Consider the following 27,854-nt stretch of genomic DNA (forward strand, 5'->3'; position numbering starts at 1 on the left):
AGAATACATGTGATTGTAATCGGTCCTAATTATCGCCAGCACCTCTTAGTGCATCAAACATATTGTTGGCAGAACGTCCTCGAGGTGGCTTGTTGTTGCTTTGGAAAGGATTTTTACTAGAATGGAACGATGATGGATTACTGTCTCTGGAAGAGAAATCTCTCTTACCACTGCCAAAGTTATCTCTTCTACTTCCCCCATGTTTGCTCCCAAAACCACTACCTCCTCGTCTTGAACCTCCCCTCGAATTCTCCTTCGACGCACGGATCTTCTCTTCTTCGTCATGGATTTGTTTGATAGTTTTTGGTCCTTGATTAGCCTTTTCGCTATGCCAATTCTTGTCATCCCGCAGTTCCATCACATCAATGATCTTGAACTTAATCCTACTTGAAATTTTCCCTTCATCGATGACAGCTTGTAGTTGTTGAAAAAGTTTATCAAATAGTACCGAGCCAGATAAAGATCCGCGGCCAGTACTGAAACTGTCATGTTCGAATTGTTTCCCAACAGTAGTCAAAAGCTCAACCACAGACTCCAAGATATCCTCAGATGGGATGTCATTCAGATCTTTCATTAGTCTCCTGAAACATTCAAACATCATTTTCCCAGTCAATAGGTTCAGTCTGTACAGGTAGCCAATGAATCTTAATAAACCAAGACCTCTTCTCTTTGCAGCCATTGCAGCGTAATATTCATCGGACATCATCTCCGGTTCTAGTGGGGATCCGTCAGGGTTTGTTGGTAATTTATCGGTCCAGCCCTTTTCAAACTCCTCGTGGCACCGAACCACAAGGTAGTGTAATACCAATTTAGGCCCCGTCTTTGCTGGGAAATTTTCGTCGCTCATCTCTGGACTCAAGTCCTTAACGATTTTACCACAAAGTTGTGCATACATGGAGGACCAGTACGATTCGTCACATGCCTTCAAATAAATTTGCTCTATCACGTTTCTCAGCGACTCCCCGTTAGTTTCCCATTGCGATTGATCCGCAATGGCTAAGATATCTTTTGAAATTGGATCGAATTTCTCCAAAGTTAGTTTGTTCAGCAGTGATTTCATTTTCCTCGTTATCTCCTCTTGGTCAAGCAGTTCCGTTACGCCATCAGGTGCCAGTTTCTTTTCTGACTTCTGCGCTTTGAATTTTGGAACCCATCTGTTGGCACTTGGAACCAGCGGTGCGACTGGTTCAACTGGTTTTGGAGGTTCTCTCTGTCGCATGGAGTTCCTGCCCAGTGTAGCGTTTTCCATTCTTTCTCTCCTTGGTGTGTAGCTCGTCCTCCCTGATTTTCTATCATCAAACTTCCTGGATGCAGAACGAGACCCGAATCCACTATTCCGGTTACTCGAACCGCCGCCGCCACCGCCACCGCCGCCCCCTTGTCTATTGGAGGAGGATTTTTTCATTGCTGGAGTAATCACAATTTTCTGCTGCGCGTCACGAAGCCATTCCGAGTCTGCTCTTATTTTACGAATGGGTTCCTTGAATTGAAGCAAGAACAAGGGTCCGTACGCGTACTTGATATGGTCCAACTTGTAGCGAGTTTCTGGTTGTACTACTGTACTTGGGTATGGGAACTTGAAAATGTCTTCGATCTTTGGGGTAGAGTTTAATTTGTCAAGAAACTGGGTCACATTGAACGATGCGAGTTTGTTCTCGTTGCTTGCGCTTGTCTCTTGTTCATCCACCGTTTTCTCAAAAGCAACTTTCTTAACGTTGACCGTTCCGGATTCATCTGTCGATGGGACAGTCTGTTCGGATTTCTCGCCAGCGTCATCCTGTACAGGTTTTTGTTCAGCAGGATTTGCAGTGTTTGCAGTGTCTAATTTTTCGTAAACTCCATTCTGTTCGTCTGGAGGAGTCCTTGAGGTTTTCTGCTCGTCTGGAGAAATCATTGTATTTTCTTTAGGCTCAAGCTTCTCTTCTTGGTCTTGTTCGTCTGAAGGATTCTTCGTAGTTTCCTGCTGTTCAGGGGAAATCTTTGCAGTCTCTTGAACCTCGTGTTCCTCTACCTGGTCTTGTTGATCTGGAGAGCTCTTTGCGGTTACCCCTTCGTCTCTGGCAATTCTTGAAGTCTCTTGAACATCAAGGTTTTCCGCCTGGTTTTGCTCGTCTGGAAGAATCTTCGCAGTTTCCTGGACCTCAGGTTTCAGTTTCTCGTTTTGTGGTGTGTTTGTAAGTATTTGCTCTTTCGGTTCTGTGTGTGCAGTTCCTACATCGTCAGTCTGCTCCCCTGGGGTAGCAGCCTTGTTTTGTACACCGTTTGTAGATCCCTCCTGAACAGTACGCTTCGCCGCGACAATTTCCTCCACTGTCTGTACATGTGCACCGCCGTTCGCCTTCTGCTGTGTATCCGGTTTCCCCAGTTTATCCTCTGTAGTTGCAGCTGGCACAACTTTAGGTTTCTCCAAGATACCCTTCTTCTTATCCAACATCAGTTTCCGCAATCTCACCTGCTCCAAAAAATTCCTCTTGTTCAATTCAGCTTGCGACAGCCCGTTGCTACCCTCTGTCGTCGTCGCCGCTGTCTCGGGCACCGTCGCGGGTTCCTGCGCTTTAAGCGCAGCGACTTTCTCTGGACTCCTGCTCTTCTCTGGGGACTCCGACGCGGACACCGACGCGGCAGTCGATGTCACTTCACCCACGGGACCTTCCTCGCGGTGCGCGTGCTGGTGCTGGTGATGGTGGCCCAGCTCCTTCAAATCGAGTTTCTGCCCTGACTTAGTCGTGATCTCAATCTTCGTCGCGGCTCTCCGCTGTACGGGCGGGTCCCCGCGTATCTCCCTGGGCGGACTCGGGCTAAGTTCCCCTGACACGCCCGCCGGTGGGACGTAGTACATCTGCGGGACATAGTACCCTGGCCAGGCAAACTTGCTGTTCGAGTTATAGTACTGCTGTTTCTGGAAGGTGGCGCCGTCTGCTGTCCTCGAGGGGCGTCTCCGAGTGTCGTTGCTCGGCACGGTCTTTCCCCCCGCGGTGTGTCTTCGCGCGTCCTCTGTGTTCCCCTGCTCTGCCATTTGGGTACCGTTTCTCAATCGGGTGTGTGGCGCGCGTAGGTGGGTGTATTCTGTGTGTATGTGTTGGTGCTTCGTTGTTTGTTGTTTCAACCTCTTATTAAATTTAGATTTGGAACGACAAAAGCGGCAGAACCAACACTTGTTCCAGTGTTCCTGCCAGTTGAGTTGTTGATGGATACATAACGTGTGCTTGTGTGTGTATATATATAGCGTGTGTATATATATATAGTGTGTGTGTGTGGTAGATAGAGTGTTCCCCCCTTACTTGAACAGTTTTGCCTGTGAGATGGCCATTTCCGAGTTTCTGTTCATGACTTTCCCGACTGCGAGTTCAAAGTCCTCCTGCGTGACGTGTATTCTGCGTTCTCTTAGGGCGTACATGCCTGCCTCTGTGCAGACCCCCTTGACGTCTGCACCAGAGCACCCGTTCATCTTCTCTACGATCTTGCGGAGGTTGATCCCACGGGTGAGATTCATCTTACGGGAGTGTATTCTGAGAATCTCCGTCCTTGCCGCGAGTGTTGGTGCTGGGAACTCTATCTTCCTGTCGATTCTACCCGGTCTGAGCAGTGCTGGGTCCAGGATATCTAGTCTGTTCGTCGCCATGATGATCTTGATGTTCTTGGACGTCTCGAACCCGTCGAGTTGGTTGAGCAACTCGAGCATGGTCCGCTGGACCTCGGAGTCCCCACCTCCTCCACCACCGCTGGAGGACTCGACTCTGCTGGACCCGATGGAGTCGATCTCGTCCATGAAGATGATCGAGGGCGCGTGTTCACGGGCCATGACAAACAGTTCACGGACCATACGGGACCCCTCACCGATGTACTTCTGCACGAGCTCCGCACCACTGACACGGATGAACTTACAGTCCGTGTGGTGAGCCACTGCTCTAGCTAGCAAAGTCTTACCCGTACCCGGTGGACCATAAAGGATGACCCCCTTGGGTTGTGCAATCCCTAGGGACTCGAACAGTTCTGGGTGCTTCACGGGCAACTCAATGACCTCTTTGATCTCTTTAATCTGTTTCGTAAGCCCACCGACCATGTCGTAAGTGGAATCGGGGACCTTCTCGACCATCATAAGCGAGACAAGCGGGTCCGCTTTGTTCTCCAGCACTTTGTGCAGCATGTACGAGTCACTCTTGAGACACACCCGCTGCGAGACTTTGAGTTCCTTCACGTTGATATCCTTGGCCACGTCGACGATGTACTTCCCCTCCGGCTGCACTTTAACGAGCACCTTCGTGTCTGAGATGACCTTGAGCACCTCCCCAACGTACGACCCGGGCTCCTGCAGCAACCGCAACTCATCTTTGATGAACCGTACCCGCTCGTTCAAAGTGTTCCTCTGAGCCTCCAACCTCCGCACGTTCTCAGACTTGGCCCTGATGAGCAATTCCGTCTCTTGCACTTTCTGCTCAAAGAACGGCCGCACCCCTGAATCGTGCACCACCGTGGTCATCTTGTCGGTAACCGTGTTGGTGTATCGTCTCTGTGCGAGTGTTCTTGTATCTGCAAGGGTGGCAAAACAACGAATACTCATTTTATGTATAAATTATTTTGAATATATAACAACAACCACAACAAGAACAAGACGGGACCCCAGAACGACCAACGATGCCTGGGGACACGCTGTTTGTGACATGCGGTGCAACCGTACCCTTCCCGCAACTTGTACAGAGTGTTCTAGCCGCTGAATTCCTCCGCGGCATGCACGCTCTCGGGATCCATAGCGTCATAATCCAGTTCGGCCGCCAATGGGGGGGGCAGTTCGACAAAGCCGTAACTACTTCTCCCCGCATGTCTGCCACCAATCCCGTGTACACCGCAGAACAACTCGGCTGTGACGAGATACACTGCTACACTGCCCTGAACGGCGCCGTCCACGTGACGGGCATCCCCTTTTCCATCTGCGTCGAAGACCTCATCGGCGGCCACACGGGCGTCCCCGTGACCGCGATCATCTCCCACGCGGGGACAGGGTCCATCCTCGACGCACTCCGGTGCCAACCCAGCGAAAACACCCCACGACCCGCCCTCGTCGCAGTGGTCAACGGCGCACCCATGGACAACCACCAGCTACAAATCGCGAACAAATTCGCCCAGATGGGACTCCTGCACGCCTGCGAGCACCCAACCCCAGAAACACTCCTCCAATCCCTCCAAGCAGCCCTCAGCAACACCGACAACACCAAGGGCAAGGGCTCCTTCGACCAGGGCATCGCCCGCTTCGAGAATTTTTTGGTGCAAATTTCGCAGTGAAAAATTTTCGCAGTGAAAAAATTTTTCAGTGAAGTTTTTTCGTTATAAAAGAACCCGTTTCTTGCGATGAGCAGGTCGTTTCTGGGCTTTGTAGTCTCGAAACACAGACCCCCAGACCACTGTACACGTATTATAATGGCCAAGTCATCTGCTGCTGCTGTGAAATCCTCGAAGAAGGCCGCCGCGTCCTCGAAGAAGGCTGCCGCTTCGTCGTCGAGCGACTCGAGCTCGTCGAGTTCTTCCAGTTCCTCTGAGTCTAGTTCCTCTGACTCCAGCTCTTCCGAGTCCAGCTCAGACGAGGAGGTCGAGGAGACCAAGGCTGCTGAGTCTGGTTCCGACTCCGACTCGTCCTCTGACGAGAGCGAGAGTGACAGTGACGACAAGAAGAAGCCTGCTGCTAAGAAGGATTCGTCCGACTCTGAATCCGACTCTGACTCTGAGTCTGGATCCGACTCAGACTCTGACTCCGCATCCGCTTCTTCTTCGTCTTCTGACTCTAACGACCAGGAACGTAAAGCCTCTGACGATGAAGAGGAGGAAGCCGAGGTCGAGACCAAGAAGTCCAAAACCCAGGAACCTGCTACGTTGTTCGTTGGCCGTCTGTCCTGGTCCGTTGACGACGAGTGGTTGAAGAACGAGTTCGCCCCAATTGGCGGTGTCGTCAGTGCGCGTGTCATCATGGAGCGTGGTACAGACCGTTCTCGGGGGTACGGGTACGTCGACTTCGAGGACATCTCGTACGCTGAGAAGGCTCTAAAGGAGATGCAAGGTAAAGAGATCGATGGGAGACCTATCAACGTCGACATGTCGACCTCGAAACCTGCCGGTGGTGCCAGCAACGACCGTGCCAAGAAATTCGGCGACGTCCCCTCAGAACCATCAGACACGCTTTTCTTGGGTAACTTGTCCTTCGACGCGGACAGGGACAACCTGTACGAGATCTTCGGCAAGTTCGGTGAGATCATCTCCGTCAGAATCCCAACGCACCCAGAGACGGAGCAGCCAAAGGGGTTCGGGTACGTTCAGTACACGAACACCGAGGACGCCAAGAAAGCCCTTGACGCGCTTCAAGGTGAGAGCATCAACGACAGACCCGTCAGACTAGACTTCTCCACACCAAGACCTCAGAACGACCGTGGTGGGTTCCGCGGTGGTAACCGTGGTGGTAACGGCGGTGGGTTCCGCGGCGGTAACCGCGGTGGTAACCGTGGTGGTAGCTTCCGCGGCGGTAGCGACCGTGGCGGGTTCAGATCCGGCTCTGGCGCCAACAACTCTCCATTGGGCAAAGCCAGAAGCTCTGCACCATTCCAGGGTCAGAAGAAGACCTTCGACTGATCGGAATCCATTCCCCCTCACTTTAGCACAATAAAACACCATTCATAAACACACAATCTGTATATTAGACCGTACATACTTGTTCACACTCCTAGCACAACTGCAACATCGTCGTCATCATCACCATCAACTGCAGTCAACGCTCTTCGAATTGTCATTTTTTGCCAAGAAAATATTTCGAGACGTCGAAGACCTGCGATCGACGTCTCGAAGAGAGATCTCTCTCGCAGTCGGCCGCCGGTCATCGCAGTAGCAGCATTGGCAGCTGAGTTCAGCAGCAGATGGGGATATGGGGCATCATGGGCGGCGGGCAGAACCACCGTTCCGTCCGCAGCAGCAGCGGGGGAAGCAGCAGCAGCAGCAGTAGCGTCGCTGCCATGGGGGAACACCACCGGGGACCGTTCACCACGCCGGGCCCAGTACGAGGGATGCTTGTGGTGTTGGACGACCCGCACAGGGTGTTTAGACCCGCGGAGTTTATTGAGGGACAACTTGTCGTCGAGATCAGGAGGGATCTCGCGAATGTGAGGATACGGCTGGTTTTGTGTGGGGAGTGTAAAGTGAGGCCGCCAGCGGCACCGCTGAGGGGGTCTCGAGTGAACACGTTCCTCGAGAGGGCGACGTTCTTGTCCGGTGGCGGGTACACGGACGAGCAGTGGGCCACGGCGGCGGCGGCGGACCAGGGGACCCCATTGAATGGGCTCTCTAAGGGCACACACAGGTTCCCCTTCCGCGTGAAAGTGCCGCAGAAGGTGCTGTCCAGCTCAATTCGGTTTGAGAGAGGGTCCGTCGCGTACTTCATACGGTGCGAGTTGGAAACTTTGCAGAATGGGATCCTCCCAGAGACAGTTTCCTTTTGCGCGCAACCGTTCCAGTTGCTCCGACCGGTAGACGTTCAACCCTGGGAGAAGGGTAGGTCCAAGAAAGTGGTTCTGCAGAGTGCAGGGATGGTAATGAAGCGCGGCACGCAGCAGGAGATCGCAGACGCGACTTCCTCGACGTTCACCACCATGTCGAGAGGTCTCACGGTGCAACAGCAGCCGCACGACAACGCAGATAAGACAGTACAGATCACGGCCACGCTCCCGCACACGGGCTACGCGATCGGCGAAACCATCCCCGTGACCGTCAACGTGGACCATTACAAGGAGTACTACCACAGCGCTGGGATCATCGTCACACTCGTACGAATATGCAGGGTCAAGCAGGGCCAGTCCATGGAGACGTTCCGTAAGGACATATGCCAGAACATAGTGACGCTGCACGTCGACGCGGCCTCCGGGTTCCGTTTCGAGGGGACCGTCCCGCTGAAGGTGCCGCTGGACGCATTTGCTACGTCAACGGCTACGGCGAAATGGTTTACGTTCCAGTACTACGTCGAGGTCATGGTCAACCTCTCCCGCAAGAACCTCGTATACACAGAGTCCAACAAGCTCATCGGCGGTCACGAACGCGGGGGGTCCGAAGTGGGCTCCTATAGTGGCAGCGGCATTGCACACGGGAACTTACACAAGAAAGTGCTCCAATTGATCGGTGCGCCCGCGGACGTTGGGCCTATTGCCAGTGCAGTGACACCCACGCCAGCGCCAGCATCAATAGACGAGCCGAGCATCAAGTACACGGACATGGTCAACGTCGAGGAACTCAAACGACTGCGTAACGTTACGGGGATGTCCATCGAGATAGTCGTTGGTACGACGCGCCGTACAAAACCTCTGCCGAGCTTCAACGAGTGGATGACCCTCGACGGCCCGGTTGGGGACGCCGTCCCAGAGTACACGCCGAACCTGCAGTTTACAGCACAGCAGGGTGACGATAAGCGCGAGCTCGAGGCCCAGAGACTACACGAACTGGAGAGCGAGCCGGCGGACTACTGAACCCAAACTTCAATACATTCAATACAAATATAATATCACTATTATCCTCGAATTTGTGACGCCGGATCTCGAATTCAGTGGAAAAATTTTAATGTACATAGAAAATAGCAGTGAGGACGGTCTCTCATTGTCATATGTCAGACTGCGTTCTCGGTCTCGTTTGCGTCTTTAACAAGTTGGAACAGGTAGGGCAATGAACGTGCAGGATAGGAGGCGAATTTTGGGGCCCGCTGGGGCCAAACCGCTGGCTTTTCTGCGGACCGAGCAACAGGAGAAACCGCAACGGGACGTCCGCACGCCGAGGTACACGACACGGGTCACTGCGAACAGCAACGGGTCGAGTCTTGTTGAGACAGAGAGCATGTCGTTGCTTACTGCAGTATACGGCCCGCGGCCGACGCGAGAGCAGCAGTTCCGCTCGAATGGGACCGTCAACGTCGTGCTTTCGCGCAGCGAAAGGTTTCCGACGGGCCAGTTGAAGGAACTGGGCGCGTTTCTCGTGAGTGTGTTAGAGTCCTGTGTGTGCCTCGAGAAGTACCCGAAGTCCGGGATCGACGTGTTTGTCAGTTTCAACATCGAGGACTGTGCGTCCCTTGCTGATTACCTCGTGCAGCTCATCCCAGGGATAGTATTAGCGCTAGTGGACGCAGGGATAGAGATGACGGATCTTGTGTGCGCTGGTGAACACGAGGGCACAGTCGTGTGCTTCGGCGACGCGGGGAACAAGATCGTAGGCGTGTGGGCCGATGAGGGCCCACTCCCCTCGGATAACGTTGCAGAACTGATCAACGCGTGCAGGGACGGGTACACTTTGCAACGTGGACTTGTCTCGACCTTTCTGCAACAGTGAGACACCCGGGGGGGAAAGGTATATCCCCCAGGTGCAATGCATTAGTGCCCTCTGCGTGTATATTATTATAGTCAAGCTCTACATAGGTAACGTATATGATGTATGGACGAGCGAACCGTCTGATGGCGATTGCGGCCTTGCTACACTGTACCGAACTCGCCACGCATTGTCCTCTGCCGCAGGTCCCACAGCGTCATCCGCTCGTTATCCGGCAGCGCCGCTATCTCGCTGTCCGAAAGCTGCAACACCTGCCGCAGTAGCGCGAGTTGTCTCTTGTACGTCTCCTCGTCAATGGCGGGTGGTCCCTCGCGGGCCTCTGTCGCGGGCTGGTCCTCGTTCTGCCTCGTGGTGGCCAGCTGCGTGAGATCGTCCACTTGGCACAGCCCTGTCGTCAGTAGCAACTCGGCGATGACGAACGTGAGCTGCGGATACTCCCCTACAAGCGTCTGCGCACCGGCCCGGTCCCCGCGTGCCCAGTTCTGCAACCCGCGCAGCGTGTCCAGCTGCTGCTGCCTCGTCAGCCTCCCGATCTCGCTCGATATCACCATCGCAGGCGTCGTCATGTTAATGTTTACGTCCACCCCGGCGGGCAGCCCAGGGAACCGCATCCCCTCGCCACCATGCTCCTGCATCGTGCTGTCCATGAGACCACCGCCCGCACTTCCGCTGTTGTTGTTGTCCAGGTCACTCCCGGTAGCGTACCCACACTTCAGGTGCCTCGACCCGAGCGGGTACCCGTTCAGGTTGCGGACCGCTGCAGCGCTGGACTCAAGGTCCCTGTACTCGGCAAAGGCGTACCCGCGGGACCTGCCCGTCTGCGGGTCAAACACCATCCTGAACCGCGCCACGGGCCCAGCGTTCGAACACAGGTCAAGCACTTGTTGCTCTGTCTGGTCGTAAGGGATCGACCCCACGTACACGCACTTCGACCGTGCGTTGTGTTGACTCATATCTTTGTAAGGATGAACAGATGCAACCGCGCGGTAATTGAGACCAGGGAACAGCGACTGCAACTGCGATGGGGGCTAATACCGTGTTGAACAGTTCGTCATCGCAGTCAAAGTGAAAAATTTTGGTGAAACGTAAATTTGAATTGAAGAAGCTGCTTCTTGTGACGAAGACTACGTTAAAGCGATGCGTTTGCTGAACTGCTCTGCGTGGGGACTAGCGCGTGAGCCTGATTCAACGGGTTGTGTGACGTTTGGTAGATGGATACGAAGGAAGTGCTTGCGGTGGTGAAGGCGCTGAACAAGCAGCGGGACGATGAGCAGCAGGTGCTTTTGCTGCTGGGCAAGCTGGAGAGTGGGGTTTCCCCCACGGAGAAGCTGCTACGTGAGACGAAGGTCGGGGTGGAGGTGAACAAGTTCAAGAAGTCGAAGAACGACGAGATCGCTAAAGCTGTGCGGCGAATAATTAGCTCGTGGAAGGACGCTATCAACAAGAGCAAACGGGAACGGTCCGCTGCCGCGGGTGCCACGTCGACCGCTGGCGCAAGTACTACAACCCCGGCGCCAGCGCCTGCTGTGGCAGCTGCTGGTGCCGCTGGCACGACGGGTCCCGCATCCCCGCGGAAGGAGGCCAAGTTCCTGTCTGGGAAGCCCAGGAACAGTAAGAACGATGGTGTCGACACGGTGGTGCACCATAACAAGCTGCGGGACTCTGTTGTGAGGGCACTGTACGATGCGCTCGCGAAGGACTCCGAGCACCCACCTTCATCTGTGTTGCAAACCGCGGTGGATATCGAGAAGGAGATGAACGCACTATACGACCACGTCACCTCTGAGAAGCAGTACAAGGAGAAGTACAGAATCGTGTACTCGAACATCATCTCGAGGAACAACCCGGATCTCAAGTTCAAGATCACCAATGGGGATCTGACGCCGCAGTTCGTCGTGCAGTGTGACCCGAAGGAATTGGCGCCGGAACACCTGAGGCAGAAGATAGAGGAGATCACGAAGCAGAACCTGTTCAACGCACAGGGCGCCACAATCGAAAGGTCCGTGACGGATAGATTCCAGTGTGGGAAGTGTAAAGAAAAGAAAGTCTCTTACTACCAACTGCAGACGAGGTCCGCAGATGAACCGCTGACCACTTTCTGTACGTGCGAGGCATGTGGTAACAGATGGAAGTTCTCTTGAGCACCTTCCCCCCTCCCCCCTCGCCTTTATATGATACATACATAACTTCCCACATTAAACATACACATACCATCATCTCCAGGATGTTAGAAACTGGACCAGTTCCAATCGACGGGACGGACCCAACGATACTGTCCTTTCTCCCGTTGTTTGTAGTTGGTGGTTGTCTGGATGGGACAGCCTTCTGTGTGCCCTTATCCTTGACTTGTTGTGTCTGTTGCGTTCGCTGCAGAGACTTGAGCAGATCTTCGTACTGCATCACGCACCCGTCGCAGACGCGGACCAAGTGTCCCTCGACTCCCTGTCTTCTGGGATCTACGCAGAATTGAGCCTGTGCGTCCAAGTACAGTGTGTGGCGGGGTCCCTCGCGCAGAACACCTCTCCACAGTGTCTGCAGTGGTGTCTCCGCTCCAAGACGGAGAAGACCCCATGGCACCGAGAGCAACTGTCCCTTGCGCTGTCGGGTACCCAGTGGTCTCTTCGCATGGGCACGCCGTATACTTTCTCGCAGCCGCGTGCGGTAGCTGTCCATGAGACTGCTCACTCCCGAATGGATGCTCGACTGGCCATTCGAGTCCCTCAGCTTTGCACGGTGTTGTGCGAGGATCGCGTCGACGTCCTGTGACGCGACGGCGGATGCACCAGTAGCCATGTCCTCAGGGCGGATGTTCGTCTCGGACACATTGCGCAGCACAGCGGGCACGTACAGGGGCTTCTTCGGTGTGCTGATCTGCTTCGCGTGTGCGTTGAGAACCCTCTTGGGCAGTGCGCCCGGTTGCGAGGGAAGAGGCCGCGTGGGACTCGCCATCGCGGGCCGCGGCGGTTGTGCTTGTGCTTGTACTTGTACTTGTGGCTGTGGTTGTGGTTGTGGCTGTGGCTGTGGAGTTGTTGTTGGTGATGGTGGTTGGTTGAAGCTCCCTTCCGGATTCAAGAACGACGAGACCTGTTTGATGGAAGACTGTTTGGAGGCGTTCCCGCGTGGATGGTCCGGTGAAGACGTGGCACTTTTTGAGCTGAGTGCGCTATGGGATGTGCCCCTAGATACAGTATGTTTGGATTCCCCAGCCTGCGATCCGTTACGGGAGACATCGGGCGACTCCTCCCCAGCTGGGGCAGTGTCCTGTCCAATCCTCAAAAACGACAGCTTTCTCAACGCCTGTGTCGTCAAATCCTGTGGCGATGTACTCACCTGTGTCGCCGTCGGTTTTGGAGGTTGGGACACTGGCTGCTGTTGTTGTTGTTGTTGCCCTTCTGAACTCCCACCGGTCCTCGATACCGGAGTCCCCGCAGACCCCAAATCGAGCCTTCTATCGTCAGTGAACGGTTGTTTGAGACCAATATTCGAGTTCACGGAGTCCTCTCTGGGCCTACACAGCCTGTCCCTCCTATTTGCTGCGTTCAAACTGGTGGTCGTGGCCCCGAGAGACTTCAAACTGAGCGAGCTGAGCACTGACTGTTCACTCTGCCGCCTCGACGGAATCACTTTCACCTTCTCGAAGGTTATCCCCGGTGTCTCTGTCTCTATCATAATACTTTGCGTGCACACACACACACAGAGGCGACTTTTCCTACCCTTGTGAGTCTCATTCTTCTTCTCGGTGTTTGATAAGAGGAGGTAATTATTATCAAAACATCCTCGAACTCTAAGACGCAGAGGAGGGGGGGGGGCGTGACAAGAGTGTGTTGTGTTCGTCACCATGCCCACTACATAGAACGCGCGTGCAAGTGTCCCTGTTGCGAGGTCCACAGACTGCTTAGAGCGAGGAATAGGGCATCCCTCTGTACGTAGCATCGTATACATAACAACAATACACTGCTAGAACTACTAGAACTACAATAATTACACCACTACTACTACACACTACACATTACAGTACTGCTTTGTAACTACACTAAACTATAGCAACAACTACTACTACATGATAAACACATAACAAGTATACAAATGTTTATGTAACACTACAAGAAGTTATCGTCAAGATAATTTTTTTGCATAAAACCGTTTCTCACTGCAACAACTACACAACGACTGCTACTACTGTTACTACTCTCCTACTCTTCTTCTACTGTCACTACTGTTACAGTCTACAGTCCACAGTCTAACACCAAAGACCCAGCCACCGCACCGCGTGTTTTTGTCGTTGAAGTTTCAAAAGAAGAAATAAAAAGTCGAAGTTGTTGTAGTCGAGCGTTGTACTTGCACTTGTGCTAGCAATTGTAGCTGCATTTATCACCCCTAGAGCGTTATAGCATGTCTGGGAAGAGCACGAGTGCACGCACAGGTGCGAGCGGTGCTCAATTGCAGAGCGAGTGGGCCGCAGCGGTCGCTTGGATGCAGACGGTGCTGAAAGTCGCCGTCTTTGGGTCAATTGTCGTCGCAGCAGTGTCCTCGAGACTGTTTGCAGTGGTGAACTTCGAGTCCATCATCCACGAGTTTGACCCCTGGTTCAACTACAGAGCCACCAAATACTTGGTCGAGAACTCGTTCTACGATTTCCTCAACTGGTTCGATGATAGAACTTGGTACCCTCTAGGGAGAGTCACTGGGGGCACTCTGTACCCTGGTCTGATGACTACCTCCGCGGCAGTGTGGCATCTGTTGAGACGCGTCGGTCTGCCCGTGGATATCAGGAACATATGTGTCATGTTTGCGCCAGCGTTCGCTGGTGTCACCGCTTACTGTACTTACAAATTGACTTGCGATATTAAGGATTCTCGTGCTGGGTTACTAGCGGCAGCGTTCATTGCTATTGTCCCAGGGTATATCTCCAGGTCTGTTGCTGGGTCTTACGATAACGAGGCCATTGCAATCACTTTGCTAATGCTCACTTTCATGTTTTGGATTAAAGCAGTTAAAAGAGGGTCCATCCTGTTTGGGACTTGTGCTGGGTTATGTTACTTCTACATGGTGTCCGCATGGGGCGGGTACGTGTTCATCACGAACTTGATCCCATTCCACGTGTTCTGCCTGTTGCTCATGGGACGGTACACTGCGAAACTGTACATCGCTTACAACACCTGGTTCGTCATCGGTACTATCGCATCAATGCAGATCCCATTCGTTGGGTTCCTACCTATCAAGTCCAATGACCACATGTCCGCCCTAGGGATCTTCGGGTTGATCCAAGTGTTCGCCCTCGGACAGTTCATCAAGCAACAGGTTTCCTACAAGAAGTTCAAGATCATCACTGCGGTGTCCCTAGTCGTCATGATGGTCGTTGGTGTCTTGGGTCTCTTTGCGCTCACGTACATGGGGCTCATCGCACCTTGGACGGGAAGGTTCTACTCCCTATGGGACACGAACTACGCAAGGATCCACATCCCAATCATCGCGTCCGTCTCGGAACATCAACCGGTCGCATGGCCCGCGTTCTTCTTCGACTCACATTTCCTCATCTGGTTGTTCCCAGCTGGTGTGTTCCTCTTGTTCATGGACTTGAAGGACGAACACGTGTTCATCATTGCTTACTCCGTGCTGTGTTCTTACTTCACGGGTGTCATGGTCCGTCTGATGTTGACGCTGACTCCGGTGATTTGTATCACCGCCGCGGTGGCACTATCCAAGATATTCGATATATACCTGGACTTCTCCCAGATCTTGTTCCAAGAAGACAATGATGACGCCGAAGGGGGTAAGAAGAACAAGAAGTCCGAGGGCGCGAAGATCTGGCCCCTGGTTTCGAAACTCGTTGTCTCAGGGTCCTTCATCTTCTACCTGTACCTGTTCGTGTACCACTGCACCTGGGTCACGCAAACGGCGTACAGCTCCCCCTCCGTCGTGCTCCCATCCTCGACACCAGATGGCCGCACCTCGCTCATCGACGACTACAGGGAGGCCTACTACTGGCTCCGCATGAACACACCAGAGGACGCGAAAGTCGCCGCCTGGTGGGACTACGGGTACCAAATCGGGGGTATGGCGGACCGTACTACGCTCGTTGACAACAACACTTGGAACAACACGCACATCGCAATCGTTGGGAAGGCACTTTCGTCCCCCGAGGACCGCGCGTACGAGATCCTCAAGGAACACGACGTCGAGTACGTCCTCGTCATGTTCGGTGGACTCATCGGGTTCGGAGGTGACGACCTCAACAAGTTCCTATGGATGATCAGGATCAGTGAAGGTATTTGGCCAGAGGAGATCCGCGAGAGAGATTTCTTCACGGATAGGGGCGAGTACCGTGTCGATTCCGGTGCGACTCCCACAATGAAGAACTCAATCATGTACAAGATGTCGTACCATGGGTTCCCAGAACTCTTCGGTGGTGAGGCGCAGGACCGTGTCAGAGGACAGCACATTACACAAGGGGACGTGGGGGAATTGCACTACTTTGAGGAGGCGTTCACTTCGACAAACTGGATGGTCCGTATCTACAAAATTCGCGACTTGGACAACGAGGGCAGACCACTCTCGCAGGTATCCGCTGCCACAAAAGCAAAATCTAAGCGTAGAGCTGCCCAGAGGAGACCACAGATCGAACTGCGTGTTTAAAACACCACGGGGTTTTGCGGTCCCTTCCTCCTCCTATAGGTCTACTAGATAAAAGTTACCTCTTCTATTACAAAATACATACACTTTATAAGCCAATCGTCGTTATAGAGACGTCGAGGTGCTGGTGTTCCTCTTCGCCGGGTTCGGCACCGCTGGCGTGAACCACAGCGTCTTGACGACAAACTCCACCGTGGCCAGAACGGAGCTGAGCGCCCAGCACCACACCCCAAGCGACACATTAACGTGGCCCATCGCGACGGACCGGCCTTTCAACCACTGCAGCGGCAGCATCGCGTAGAACAGAAAACCTTGGTCCCACACGGCACGTACCAGACTCGGGAAGTACTTGGGCGACCGCAGCGTGTACACCACATGCTTCCCAAACCACAACTTGAACAAAGTGAAGGGTACCGTCAGGAGCACCAGCTTCGCATGTTTGAACCGGCTGGCCCGCCCGTCGTTGGCAGACCGTACCTCCTGCTTCAAGGAATCGATCCGCTTGTTCAGCTTGTCCAGCTTCCTGTTGTTCAAAGTCCACTTCGTATACTCATCCTGTGCAGACACACCCATGTTCTTCTCCTTCAGCGCAGCGTACTCGGCGAGGGAAGTCCTCAACTCGCGGACCGCACGGGCGTTCGCAGGACCGAAAATCCGCGCACAGATAGCATCGACCACATTCGGATAAAATTGGAACACCTTTCCAAGCACTACAAACAGCAGCGTCACCGCCACAACGCCGTTCATCGCTTGCTACGGTTGAATTGCACAACCCACTCTCTTTCTCAAGTGACGAGCAGGTCAATGACTTGGGTCACTTTTAAAACCGTCTAAAATTTTTTGATATAATTTGGATACTTTGGATACTTAGATGGTGGGGGAGCGCTCTCTTGACAAGTGTTTTCGTCACGTTTCCAACGGCTTGTGTCAGTTGGTCCTCGGTCATCTCTCTAGGGGAACCTTATCCAATTTTCCCGCAATAGGTTCAGCCATCATGCCCGAGTACACTGCCGGTAACTCCTCTGAGGACAGTGGTAACTACGAGGAGTGGATCCCGTCGTTCTGCGCGCGGTTTGGCCACGAGTTCTTCTGCCAGGTGCCCGTGGAATTTATAGAGGACGACTTCAACATGACCTCGCTGCCACAGGAGGTCCCACACTACAGGAAAGCCCTGGACCTGATCCTGGACCTCGAAACGATGTCCGAGGACGAGGGCTCCCCCACCGCTGCAGACTCCATTGAAACGGACGACCCGGCTTCGCGCTCCATCATTGAACACTCCGCGGAACAATTGTACGGGCTCGTCCACGCGAGGTTCATCCTCACGAAACAGGGGTTGCAGGCCATGGCGGAGAAGTTCGACCATAAAGTCTTCGGTACTTGCCCGAGGTACTACTGCTCCGGGATGCAGCTGCTGCCCTGCGGGCTCAGCGATACAGTGGGGAAGCACACGGTGCGGCTGTACTGCCCGAGCTGCCAGGATCTCTACTTACCGCAGTCGTCGCGGTACCTATGTCTCGAGGGAGCGTTCTGGGGCACATCGTTTCCCGGTGTGTTCTTGAAACACTTCAAAGAGCTCGAGGACTACGTCGAACGGAAGTCCAAGGAGTCGTACTCGCTCAAAGTGTTCGGCTTCAAGATCAGCGACCAGGCAATATCGGGCCAGCGGATGCACTGGCTCAGACAGTACCCAGAGACGGAGGAGGAGAAGCTCGAGTTCAAAAGCTGTGAGTTCGAACTGCCCGCCGTTTAAGCAACGCAGCCCAGCTAATGGAGCTTGCCGTTGAGGAGGAGGAAGACGGCACCCACTAAAAGAGTTCATCTATAGGCATACACGTATATGTATGTATATAGTACCTGTGTACACATAAAATCACACCCTGTACTTCAATGCGAGAGGTCTATTCTCGCACCGGGGGACCATTCTTTGATGGCCTTGGCTAGGTTGGTCCAGTATTTGAGTTCCACGGTCAACGAAATCGCAGCAGCGTAGTCTCCAGTGCGGAATGCCCTCCCCAGGGACTCCTGCACAGCGTCGATGCGAGCCTTGTTTTCCGCAGCGATCTTGCTGACTACAGCAGCATCCTCAGCGTACTGGAGCTCCTCGTGTACTTCCAGCACCTCCATCAGCAGCGTGGGGGGTACGAATGACTGTGCTTTGCTCTGCTCATCGCTCGTTAAATCCACACCCTCGTGCAGCAGGATCAAATACTGCGCCCGCCGAAGTGGGTCCTTCAACGTGTGGTAGTTCTTGTTCAGCGTCGAGGATTCGTCAGTTGCCGCATTGGAATTGGCATCAGGGTGTACCTTCGCCTGCAAATTACGGTACTCTCTCCGAAGCAGGGACTGGTCCACGTCCCATGTAGGCGTACCTTGAGGGAAGGTCTGCGGGAATAATTTGAAGAGTGTGTGCAGTCCTCTCCTTGAAAACGTGCACCCACGGATTATTACGCTCCCGCTACGCAACGAGTGTGGAGTCCTCCTCAGTAACATCCTGTATCGTCAACAACCACTCGCTTGGCACAGCAGGTCATCGCAGATCTGTAGGGTACACACACCTTGGAGAAGGAATAATATATATATTATTTTAATGTTACAGCAATTTTTCAGTTGCGGGTGTCAGAACAGCAGGTTGTTAGGTCCAGAGGTACAGTTGTACTCTCCAAGAGCGTACTTCCCATATAAACAGTCAAGCAGTACGTTTTTACGCAGTACAATTGACCCACTATGAATTTGTCTGAGCGGTTGATCGTGACGCAGCCTTGGTACTTTAGCGATGAGGCGCAGAAGTGCGGGTACTGCAAGGGCGGGAAATCTTTAGACTCTGGGAGTTACCAACCGTTGCAATCGTGGGAGGCCGATGACCCTCAACGTCCGAACAGCAGCACTGTCGGGTTCCAATGTGAACTGATGAGCGTGGAGACGTATGATATGCTTTGCAATTCCGGATTCAGGCGGTCCGGGAAGTTTATTTACAAATTAGACCCGCTGCGCAGCTGTTGCAGAACTTTCAGCATTAGGACGACTCCTGACCAGGTGAAAGTGACGAAAGACTTGAAATCGTGTGTTAAGAGGTTCTGCAAAACAGTAGAACCGATCATATCTGGCAGTGATTCGAACGGCAAGCAGTTTGACTATGTCGAGAAACTCCTAGGTGTCACCCAAAATAGTGCTTCACGTTTCAAAACAGTGTTTACACCACCTGTATACACGGAAGAAAAATACGCCCTTTTTGCTAAATACCAAGAGTTTGTGCATAAAGACTACGATCATAACAGACGCTCCTTCGAAAGGTTCCTGTGTCATTCACCGTTCTCTGCGGAAGTAGAGATGGGGACCCTTGAAGAATGGGAGCAACTGAACAATTGGTGGAAATTGTCACCTAATGAGGCCCTCGAACGAATAGGGCCTTCGCATGAATGCTATTACCTGGACGGGAAGCTAATAGCATTGGCAGTGACGGATTTTTTGCCTAGTGGAGTGTCATCCGTGTATTTCATCTGGGATCCGTGTTTTAAAAAACTGTCACTCGGTAAATTAAGTGCTTTGAGGGAACTGACCATTGTATCGCGTACAAACAAAAAATATTACTACCTTGGGTACTACATCGAGGACTGTGACAAAATGAACTATAAAGCTCAGTATGGGGGTGAGTTGCTTGACATAGTGATGGGTGGGTACGTTCCGCTGAAATATTTGCATGAAACTGGAGACATAGATAGAGGCCACTTTTTTGTCGCTAGTGATAAAGCAAGACCAGACTACCAAGAATTCCCCATAAACGAGCAGTTCACCAAAGCCCGCCCTACTTTGGCTGTTCCCAACTGTAACATGGCAGAGCTGCTTTACGGTAAACCGGATGGGCAAGCACTTAAACAGGACATAAGCGGGTATATCAGCACTTTAAACCAGTACAACATTGACTTTGTGCTCGATGACGGATTCCAATTCAAAGGTAGAAATGAGGATGGGAAGTCGAGCGATCTTCCGAATATTATGCCTGGTCTGGTCTCGCTGTGGGAACTGCTCAAGATTATTGAATCCGGACAAATCAATGAACTCAATGGGAAGTTGATGGTTTACGATCTAGGATTGAATAGAATTAGACCGGTATTGAACGTCATGGCCGAAGACCGAGAGTACTTGAGAGCTATTGTCAATTTGGTAAGGTTGATTGGGCTTGAAATGACCAAAAAGGCAATGTTAATTGCATAGTCAGAAAATTCAATGGTTCGCGGAGAAATGTTAACCCACATTGTACCGAATGGCGTCCCCTGCATTTTTTTTACATTATTTTCATCAAACCACAGACTGGTCGTGATGGTATTCCCGGACAGCCACCTACGGGACAGTAACGGTAAACAGCCAGCTTATTCCTACACAACGAACAATCCGAAATATAAGCTAAATACCCTGAAGGAGTCATAAACGAAATATTCTGAACATGACAGTATTGTGATGCTCGACAAACATCTCCTAAGTTTTTTGTTCCAAAGAGAACATGCCAAAGAGAATACTTTGATATCCCAGTGTAAAATTTTAAAACATTTACAGAAGTTTTCTTTCAGAACCAGCGTAAAATCACGACGGAGGTCACAGTAGTTTTGACTCTTTGCACGTCTTTGGTATAGTTTCCGCCTATGAATTGTATTCTTGTATAATCAAGAATTTCCTAAACGGGAAATTGTATTGAATTGACAACTGACACATTTTAACACAAGATATCAAAAGGATACTGCTACATTAGAAAGTCCAGTATATAAAGTATTTAAATGGTCCAACGGGTGAGGAAGTAATTTGTTCATGGAAAACTATATGTTGGCCGTTGTTTGTTGATTTTACTTTGTTGTTTTATTTGAATAACGTCTTTATTGCCTCGAATATTCATTGAAGTAGAAAAGGAAAGATTTTTTGTTGCATTTTAACTTCTTTATTATGCTGGTATGTAAGCAAGGTTCAATGACCTTATCTGTTTTGTACCAAAAAGATTAATCCATTTGCTCTATGTAGCCTTGATATGTTGCCGATTTTTCATTGACTCAATATCATAATTTCGTTACAGTATTACATGAAAATAATAGAAAATTCTGCTTACTTTATCCTATAACAGCGTCAACGCAATTTGCCATGTCATTCAAGTAACACATTATCCAATAGCGTCTTTATCACCGTGACTTTCCATTGTAGTAGAGTATGCTATCTCTTTTAGTTCACATGACTTTTAGTTATACTATACTTATAGAGATGTATATAATTCAAAGATCCCTTCTGCCTTGTATTAAAGAGATCAATTCATTTGAAGTGGCTAGACTGTAGTGTGTAGGACAATAAAATGTTATCATATAAGTGGTGTGCGGAGTCTTGCTTCTCTTGGACTGTAAAAAGATTATGTTTAGTTTACGTGAAATATATGTTTTGAAAGAAAATTCAAAATTTGAAAGTGATAGATTAAAAGAAAACGAATCTCATAGTTTTTTCAAAAAGTCTGGAAGGATTAGTCATAAAAGTAGATTTTGTTAGCCTAGGACAAGCACATTTTTTACAGTCATTCTTTTGGTTGCAAAGTAATGCTTACTAGTAGCTGTAATACAATAAAGACTTCTCTAAATTTCAAGATACAACTGTTGGAAAACATTGGTTGTTTGAAAAAAACATCACACAAAAAAATAAATAGAGGAAACAAGAAAAGTACCTTTTTTATTTCACATAGTATCACCGACTTTTAATTTTGGATGCCTAAAATGGGCAATCGTATAAATTTATATTTGTTTTCGCTCCCTTAAATCTGAATTTCTCGATATTTCTTGATTGGAACAATGCTTGGGCATCATCACTACCCGGCAAAGTGGGGTTATTTTTTTGTACAAGGGATAGATTGATGATAATATCTCAGCCAAACTTTTATAACAAAAACAAACGGAACTTTTCTGAAATCATAGGTAAGATAATCTCCACTTAAAAAAGTAAATATTCAATAATACCACTCTTGATTCCATTCTTTTAAAAAACAACTCCCAATGTACAAAAACAAGCAGAAATTTTAACTATGACATTGCAACCCATAGCTCATAAAGAAGTTTTAATTTTAAGACGTTTACTTGGTATCAGCAATTACTATCAAGGATATAAAGATATTTAGCATCGTTATTTACTCATATTTCTCAACAGACAGTAATTTTTACCAGTGATAACTAGTAAAAATGTTTAGACCATTAGAGTACACGCTGAAGGAAGCTTCGTGCCTAATTTGATACTACTCCCACTCTTTCTGTAACTATTTACTACCTTCTACTTTAAAGGTTACCCGCTGATACTAAGTTCATTTATTTGAATAATTTTTTTGTGACAGAAAATGAGGTATACAAAGGAGATGTCAGGTACTTGTGATCCAGCACTTGTCTGGTCCATAAGATTGCAATTGCTACAAATTTGCTATTCAATACTCTCTTTTTTAGTTAATTCTTTGTGAAAAGAGTTTATAACTCAAGTTACCTGTTTTCAAATGACATCCGAAGAAGCTAGAATATTCGAAGATATAATAATCTCTAGATTTGAAAACCCTAATGTATGCCCTAGCTGCCGGGAACAAGAAAACAGTGATGCATCAACTAGTTATGAATACTGGTTAGAGAAAAAAAATTTACAGAAAACTCTCAACCGGTGTTTGAATACTGCAAGCAAAACTGAATCTACATTTGAACAGGATGGGTTTGCGACAAACAATCTCGATTTGTGTGATATTGTAAGTCTCCAGAAAGTGAACGGAAAGGATAAATACTTTTATTCAAGTATAGCTCTGGAAACTTCCGTACCCAAATCTCTTTTTCAGACCGCAAGTGAGAATGAAGAACCATATAACCAACCATTAGCCACAAGTTGTTACCCGAGTAAGCATGATATGTCATTGTTAGAAATGGAGTCCGCCCGTTTTCAAGAGAAAAGCAGTAGTCCTACCTTTTCAAACGAAAATTTAAAGGAAAAGCGTGCTGCTCGTAGTTCCGGAGTTCCGAGACACAAAAGAAATTTGGTGTTTAATGAAGAAAATTTGAACGCTCTTAATCAAAACTATAGTTACACAGGGAACCCTGTAAACAATTCCTCATCTCAATCATGCAGCAAACATCCACCATTCACTGAAATCATGAGAGAAGTGGGCAATCATTCTCAGATACACTCTTCCATAATATGCGAAATAGAGTTTGGATCATTGAAAGGTGAGGCAACAACGTCTTTAACATTTCCTGCTGGGGAAAGAACGGAAAGTTCAAACGATCAAGTGAAATTTTCTTCAACTACATCAATCTCAACTACCGATATATCCATCTGGGGTTGCGATAATGGTGATGGCTTGCAATATTTTTCGGAAGCCACTACTCTCAACGAAGTAGCACCATTACAAATTAACTCATTGATTCGATCTCCGGAACGAAATCTCCATAGATTAAGAGCAACAATGAGCGATCACCTTTGCCCAAAGCGTGGTGTTCCACGATACTACATGGAACAACTAAATGAGGAGGATAAGTGGGTCCTTGCTTTGATTCAAAAAATGGAGAAGTTTGTAAGTCTTTGCACAACTCCGGATTATCGCAAAACCGGGCACGACACCTCTTTGATTGATATGTGTGAATACTTTAAACTTCTTAGCTTGTATAAGGAGGAACTAAGGTGCAAACCTTTGAATACTACTACAGAGGTCGAACAACGCATTTTTAATGATCTCTTCCAAATGGCAATTAATCTGGGAATGGCTAAAAGCGAGTTCATTTCAATGTGGATGGCTGGCTACGATGAAAGCCACGCATTGCTCTTACGTGCAGAAGCTAGAAAGAGAGGAGAATATCGACTCAAGGTTGAGTGGTACAGAAGAAGGGACTTTGAAAGATGGAGAGAGCTCATCAGGAATCGGAAACTTAGAACGAGAATTAAAGGGCGTCTACGTAGATATTTTGCCAATCCAGTAAGGCACACCGCCAATGGGATTGCGGAGATCCGTCACTTCTATAGAGTTTTCTCACTTTTCCACTAAACATACCGACATTGACAAATAAACACGGTCGGCAGTTATGACTATATATGTTTTGTAATTGTGCAAACTTTCAACCTTTCATCAGGAAAGACGATGGTTCGCAGATACATCGACAAGTTCACTTTATTCTGTAAACCTCCTCAGCTAATTTATGATAATATTCTCCATCGTCTCTTGTCAAATGATTCAATGGGCCCTAGCGTCATCAAGCTAATCACGCTGACTCTTGAGATCTGCTAACAAAAACATCTCTCAAAAGAAAAAAAAATTTGTAATAACGCAGTTTGAATTTCTCTTGAAGTAGCATCACGATGAGTACACATACCGTATAAGACTAATTCCTGTAGACACGACCGCAATGGAGGGTTTAGAGCATATTGTCTCTTTGATTGAGACACTGTACAGTCCGACAGGGAGTGCACGAGCAGATGACCTCAATGCGATCCAACAACAATTGCAAAGCATTCAGAAATCGTCAGATGGGACATCGCTTGCAAATGCACTTTTGTCCAGTGAGGCAGTGAGTGACAATGTAAAGTACTTTGGGGCCTTAACATTGACTGTTCGAATCAACATGTTGACCAGCGATAGTGAAAGCGACCCCATGTTTTTATGGGGGTTACTGAAGTGGAATTTGATTCATCTGGCAAATTTAACTCAGAGATATCTAGAAAACAACTTGTCCAAGTCATCATTGGTTATAATCAAGAAGTTAATGTCAAACCTATCACTGATTTTTATTGATATCAATAGCAAGAAACCTAACGAAATAAGAGAGGATGCACCAGTTACACATTGGAATAATCCTGTCAACTCTTTGATCGTCATGTTGGCGTTCAGCGGTCAAAGATGGAATCAAATCAATGCAGATGATTTATCTGTGAATGGTATGCTAATAGAGATGCTCAATAAGGAAATAGCATATACAGACGTGATGAACTTTAGCTCGCTGACAGCCCTTCATAACGAGGTATTACTTATGTTTACAGAAATAATTGTAGAGGACTTGACCAAATTTCAGTCGAAGAAGCATACAATGCTTTTCATTCATACAGTTGTCCATCAACACTTGTACGTCACATCAATCGCGCTGCTGACCGAAAATTTGAAGTCGCTGACAACAAACAAGAACATTACCACGGTAGAAACCATCTTTAACACGACTAATGCCTGGATTAACTATGCTTCCATGACGAGGGCTGCATCACCGATGGATATGAACTCTGTTTTCGAAAATTTGATTGGTGTCATGGTGCAAACAAATGAAACCAACAATACTTATGAACTGGCTACGAAAATTCTAAGCATTTTGGGCAATGTATTTGATAACGATCCGGCTATGATTGGATTTGAATTAAGACAAGAATTGGAGTGTATCTTTTTGGGTATTTCTAGAGTTGCTGGTAATGTCGACAACTCCAAATATCAATGGATGTTGCAATACATGAACTTTTTAGTAACCAATGCCTGTTTCACTGAATTAAAGGAGCTGTCCGTCTGCGTTGTTGATTTTCTGCAAATTAACACTTTGGATTTGTGCAATAAATTATTCACAACTGTTCAGAAGTTAGATAGCCCTCAACACCTACAGCAGGAATATATCAAGGTTCTCCTTCAATTAACGAACTTCCCTCTGACCCCTGTTTTAGAAGAGTCGTTTTCTGTAAAAATGGTGGAGTTCTGGCTAGACTTGTCTGATGCTTTCTCAAATCAGCCACATGATATCCTACTCCCCGAAGCTTCAAACATTGCTGTCGAGATTTTTTTGCAAGTAGTCAACATATATCTGCCAAAAATATCTTTATTAAACAAGCAGAAAATTATAGCAAGCGATGAGGATGAGGATGATGCCTTTTTGCATGAGTTTGACGACTTTCGGAGTGCAGTTTTGGATTTAACACAATCATTGTGGACCATTTTGGGTAACAATCATTTGACAAACTCATTGATATCGGGGATAGGGATGTCAGATGCCTCACAGCTACAAGGAACTAGCGCTGATTACTTCGGATTCTATGGAATTGAATCCATGTGTTTTCTGTTGGACAAACTCTTGATAGATATGACATTATCAGAAAGTTCATGGATTTTTAATATTCTTGCCAAAAATGAATATTTTGTGAAGAATATTTTGTTGCTGTTCCAGACGGGTGTTGGGATCGACGCTTCCAACAAAAGCTCAATGACTTTAAAGCTTGATTTTGTCAAATCAAGTTCATTTCTGATCGGAACTTTGGCTAGTTATTTTGTTGTTGCACCACAAGAACTGAGCCTATGTGTGGAGACGTTGTTTCAAGGACTTCAGTCTTGTACTATTTCCACTGGCCCTCATAGAAACTTGCATGGTAAGTTAGAGACCATTATTGTGAAAACCATATCCCAATTGTGCGAAATGTGCCGATCACAACTAGCCACTTACTTATTCCATTTTATGGATATTTTCAAAACTTTGATTCAGCCAGATGTGACGGTCTCGTCATTTGGTAGAGGTAAAATGGCAAGATCAATAGGCTATGTTATTGAAGGGTATGCAGGCCACGGGCCGGACGAACAAGCCAAATACATAGACCAGTTTTTGGATCTACTCATTACGAATATAGACCAGTGTTTGAATATGCCTCCGCCTGTGAATGTACAACAGATTGACTATGTTCACAGTTTGTTGAACTGCATATCTGAGTTCGGATCCGCCTTAATTCATCCTGAAGATTCGGATGACCCTCAATATTTGTCAAAATTGTCTGCTTTCCACCAATTTTGGGCCTCTGACCCATTGAACTGTCGTGCTAAGATTTTAAGCGTTTTGGAAAGAGTATTGACTCACCCTGGATACAACCAAAACTCTGGATTCATCGAGGTAAGTTGCTTGCTCTTAGGCAAAACTCTAACCTTACCTGACGATGATCCCCACTTCTTACGGTTTAGCATGAATGAGATAACTGAATTTATTTTATCGCATCTAACAATTTCTCCATACAGTACCGCATTACCGTACTTTGCATACCTATTAGAGAAATTAGTGTCTCATTATAAGAATCTGCTGACATCTCAGGATTTTGATATCTTGTTTCAAAAGGTGTTTTTGAACTACTACGATGACTACTTGTGTAGAGATCCCGATCTGCTACAAGCAATGGTAAACTTTGTCATTTCAGTTTTGGACACCAAACCATCTATCCTGATTAACTCTGCTTCGTTTTCGAACTTTGTTGTTCCAATATTCATAAAGCTGCTACCATCCCAAGAGCGGTTTACAATTTCGGCTGTTACCAAGTTTTGGACCAAGTTGATAAATAATAAAAAGTACACCCAGGAAGACTCAATTACAACAAAAAGATGCATTATATCTGTGGGTCAAGATGTGGTATCCCAGACCTTTTATGGCCTTTACCATACCCAAAGATCCGATTTGAACAGTTATACGGACATGATTAGAGCCTTGGTTGCCAAATTTCCCCTAGAAACGAAACAGTGGTTAATCGCGGTACTTCCACAGCTATGTGATAAGCCTCAAACCCATGAAGCTTTTATCAATAAGTTGTTCGTTACCAGAGGGAGTAGAGCAGCTGGAAATGTGATATTAACCTGGTGGTTGGAGTGTCAATCCCTACCCAGCTACTAAACAAGGTACTTGCCACATCAGATATATAAAATAACATTTATAGACTTATAAACCGTTAACGGATGCATTGGGAGGGGGCCGATGATCTCCAAAGTCTTTTGAGTACTGTTAAGTGTTCAGTGAAACTTTATAAAGAGTGACAAAAAAGGTTTTACTAGACGCAGTTTATGAGTACTTCCGGATAGCGCGTATATAAAGAGAGATTGACGTGTTTGTAGTCTCTCGTAGATC

At 48.6% G+C, this 27,854-nt stretch overlaps 16 protein-coding genes across 16 annotated transcripts; 10 read left to right on the top strand and 6 right to left on the bottom strand.

The window, feature by feature from the left end:
- Positions 1-25: 25 nt before the first annotated feature.
- TIF4632 (translation initiation factor eIF4G) lies at positions 26-3,016 on the bottom strand (the record flags this gene model as incomplete). Its single annotated transcript, XM_022607746.1, has 1 exon — positions 26-3,016. One exon carries the CDS (start codon positions 3,014-3,016, stop codon positions 26-28), a length of 2,991 nt encoding a protein of 996 aa, XP_022464311.1.
- Positions 3,017-3,277: 261 nt separating this feature from the next.
- On the bottom strand, positions 3,278-4,480 carry RPT6 (proteasome regulatory particle base subunit RPT6; the record flags this gene model as incomplete). Its single annotated transcript, XM_022607747.1, has 1 exon — positions 3,278-4,480. One exon carries the CDS (start codon positions 4,478-4,480, stop codon positions 3,278-3,280), a length of 1,203 nt encoding a protein of 400 aa, XP_022464312.1.
- Positions 4,481-4,635: 155 nt separating this feature from the next.
- On the top strand, positions 4,636-5,280 carry ALG13 (N-acetylglucosaminyldiphosphodolichol N-acetylglucosaminyltransferase catalytic subunit ALG13; the record flags this gene model as incomplete). The annotated part of the gene is made up of 1 exon (XM_022607748.1): positions 4,636-5,280. The coding sequence occupies one exon, from the start codon at positions 4,636-4,638 to the stop codon at positions 5,278-5,280; it is 645 nt and encodes a 214-aa protein (XP_022464313.1).
- A 135-nt stretch (positions 5,281-5,415) lies between these two features.
- NSR1 (Nsr1p) lies at positions 5,416-6,615 on the top strand (the record flags this gene model as incomplete). Its single annotated transcript, XM_022607749.1, has 1 exon — positions 5,416-6,615. One exon carries the CDS (start codon positions 5,416-5,418, stop codon positions 6,613-6,615), a length of 1,200 nt encoding a protein of 399 aa, XP_022464314.1.
- A 299-nt stretch (positions 6,616-6,914) lies between these two features.
- Positions 6,915-8,492, top strand: RIM8 (Rim8p; the record flags this gene model as incomplete). The annotated part of the gene is made up of 1 exon (XM_022607750.1): positions 6,915-8,492. The coding sequence occupies one exon, from the start codon at positions 6,915-6,917 to the stop codon at positions 8,490-8,492; it is 1,578 nt and encodes a 525-aa protein (XP_022464315.1).
- Positions 8,493-8,685: 193 nt separating this feature from the next.
- MTR3 (exosome non-catalytic core subunit MTR3) lies at positions 8,686-9,342 on the top strand (the record flags this gene model as incomplete). The annotated part of the gene is made up of 1 exon (XM_022607751.1): positions 8,686-9,342. One exon carries the CDS (start codon positions 8,686-8,688, stop codon positions 9,340-9,342), a length of 657 nt encoding a protein of 218 aa, XP_022464316.1.
- A 140-nt stretch (positions 9,343-9,482) lies between these two features.
- Positions 9,483-10,292, bottom strand: RNA15 (Rna15p; the record flags this gene model as incomplete). Its single annotated transcript, XM_022607753.1, has 1 exon — positions 9,483-10,292. One exon carries the CDS (start codon positions 10,290-10,292, stop codon positions 9,483-9,485), a length of 810 nt encoding a protein of 269 aa, XP_022464317.1.
- Positions 10,293-10,550: 258 nt separating this feature from the next.
- On the top strand, positions 10,551-11,480 carry DST1 (transcription elongation factor DST1; the record flags this gene model as incomplete). The annotated part of the gene is made up of 1 exon (XM_022607754.1): positions 10,551-11,480. One exon carries the CDS (start codon positions 10,551-10,553, stop codon positions 11,478-11,480), a length of 930 nt encoding a protein of 309 aa, XP_022464318.1.
- PIB2 (Pib2p) lies at positions 11,311-13,281 on the bottom strand (the record flags this gene model as incomplete). Its single annotated transcript, XM_022607755.1, has 1 exon — positions 11,311-13,281. One exon carries the CDS (start codon positions 13,279-13,281, stop codon positions 11,311-11,313), a length of 1,971 nt encoding a protein of 656 aa, XP_022464319.1.
- Positions 13,282-13,731: 450 nt separating this feature from the next.
- Positions 13,732-15,975, top strand: STT3 (dolichyl-diphosphooligosaccharide--protein glycosyltransferase subunit STT3; the record flags this gene model as incomplete). The annotated part of the gene is made up of 1 exon (XM_022607756.1): positions 13,732-15,975. One exon carries the CDS (start codon positions 13,732-13,734, stop codon positions 15,973-15,975), a length of 2,244 nt encoding a protein of 747 aa, XP_022464320.1.
- Positions 15,976-16,077: 102 nt separating this feature from the next.
- Positions 16,078-16,719, bottom strand: GET1 (GET complex subunit GET1; the record flags this gene model as incomplete). Its single annotated transcript, XM_022607757.1, has 1 exon — positions 16,078-16,719. One exon carries the CDS (start codon positions 16,717-16,719, stop codon positions 16,078-16,080), a length of 642 nt encoding a protein of 213 aa, XP_022464321.1.
- Positions 16,720-16,966: 247 nt separating this feature from the next.
- On the top strand, positions 16,967-17,725 carry CKB1 (casein kinase 2 regulatory subunit CKB1; the record flags this gene model as incomplete). The annotated part of the gene is made up of 1 exon (XM_022607758.1): positions 16,967-17,725. One exon carries the CDS (start codon positions 16,967-16,969, stop codon positions 17,723-17,725), a length of 759 nt encoding a protein of 252 aa, XP_022464322.1.
- Positions 17,726-17,859: 134 nt separating this feature from the next.
- On the bottom strand, positions 17,860-18,465 carry JAC1 (J-type chaperone JAC1; the record flags this gene model as incomplete). The annotated part of the gene is made up of 1 exon (XM_022607759.1): positions 17,860-18,465. The coding sequence occupies one exon, from the start codon at positions 18,463-18,465 to the stop codon at positions 17,860-17,862; it is 606 nt and encodes a 201-aa protein (XP_022464323.1).
- Positions 18,466-18,699: 234 nt separating this feature from the next.
- On the top strand, positions 18,700-20,187 carry ATE1 (arginyltransferase; the record flags this gene model as incomplete). The annotated part of the gene is made up of 1 exon (XM_022607760.1): positions 18,700-20,187. One exon carries the CDS (start codon positions 18,700-18,702, stop codon positions 20,185-20,187), a length of 1,488 nt encoding a protein of 495 aa, XP_022464324.1.
- Positions 20,188-22,474: 2,287 nt separating this feature from the next.
- On the top strand, positions 22,475-24,001 carry KNAG0D03330 (uncharacterized protein; the record flags this gene model as incomplete). The annotated part of the gene is made up of 1 exon (XM_022607761.1): positions 22,475-24,001. The coding sequence occupies one exon, from the start codon at positions 22,475-22,477 to the stop codon at positions 23,999-24,001; it is 1,527 nt and encodes a 508-aa protein (XP_022464325.1).
- Positions 24,002-24,359: 358 nt separating this feature from the next.
- Positions 24,360-27,623, top strand: KAP122 (Kap122p; the record flags this gene model as incomplete). Its single annotated transcript, XM_022607762.1, has 1 exon — positions 24,360-27,623. One exon carries the CDS (start codon positions 24,360-24,362, stop codon positions 27,621-27,623), a length of 3,264 nt encoding a protein of 1,087 aa, XP_022464326.1.
- Positions 27,624-27,854: the final 231 nt, after the last annotated feature.

The sequence above is a fragment of the Huiozyma naganishii genome, chromosome 4 (genome assembly GCF_000348985.1).
Source record: "Huiozyma naganishii CBS 8797 chromosome 4, complete genome".
Taxonomy (NCBI): domain Eukaryota; kingdom Fungi; phylum Ascomycota; class Saccharomycetes; order Saccharomycetales; family Saccharomycetaceae; genus Huiozyma; species Huiozyma naganishii.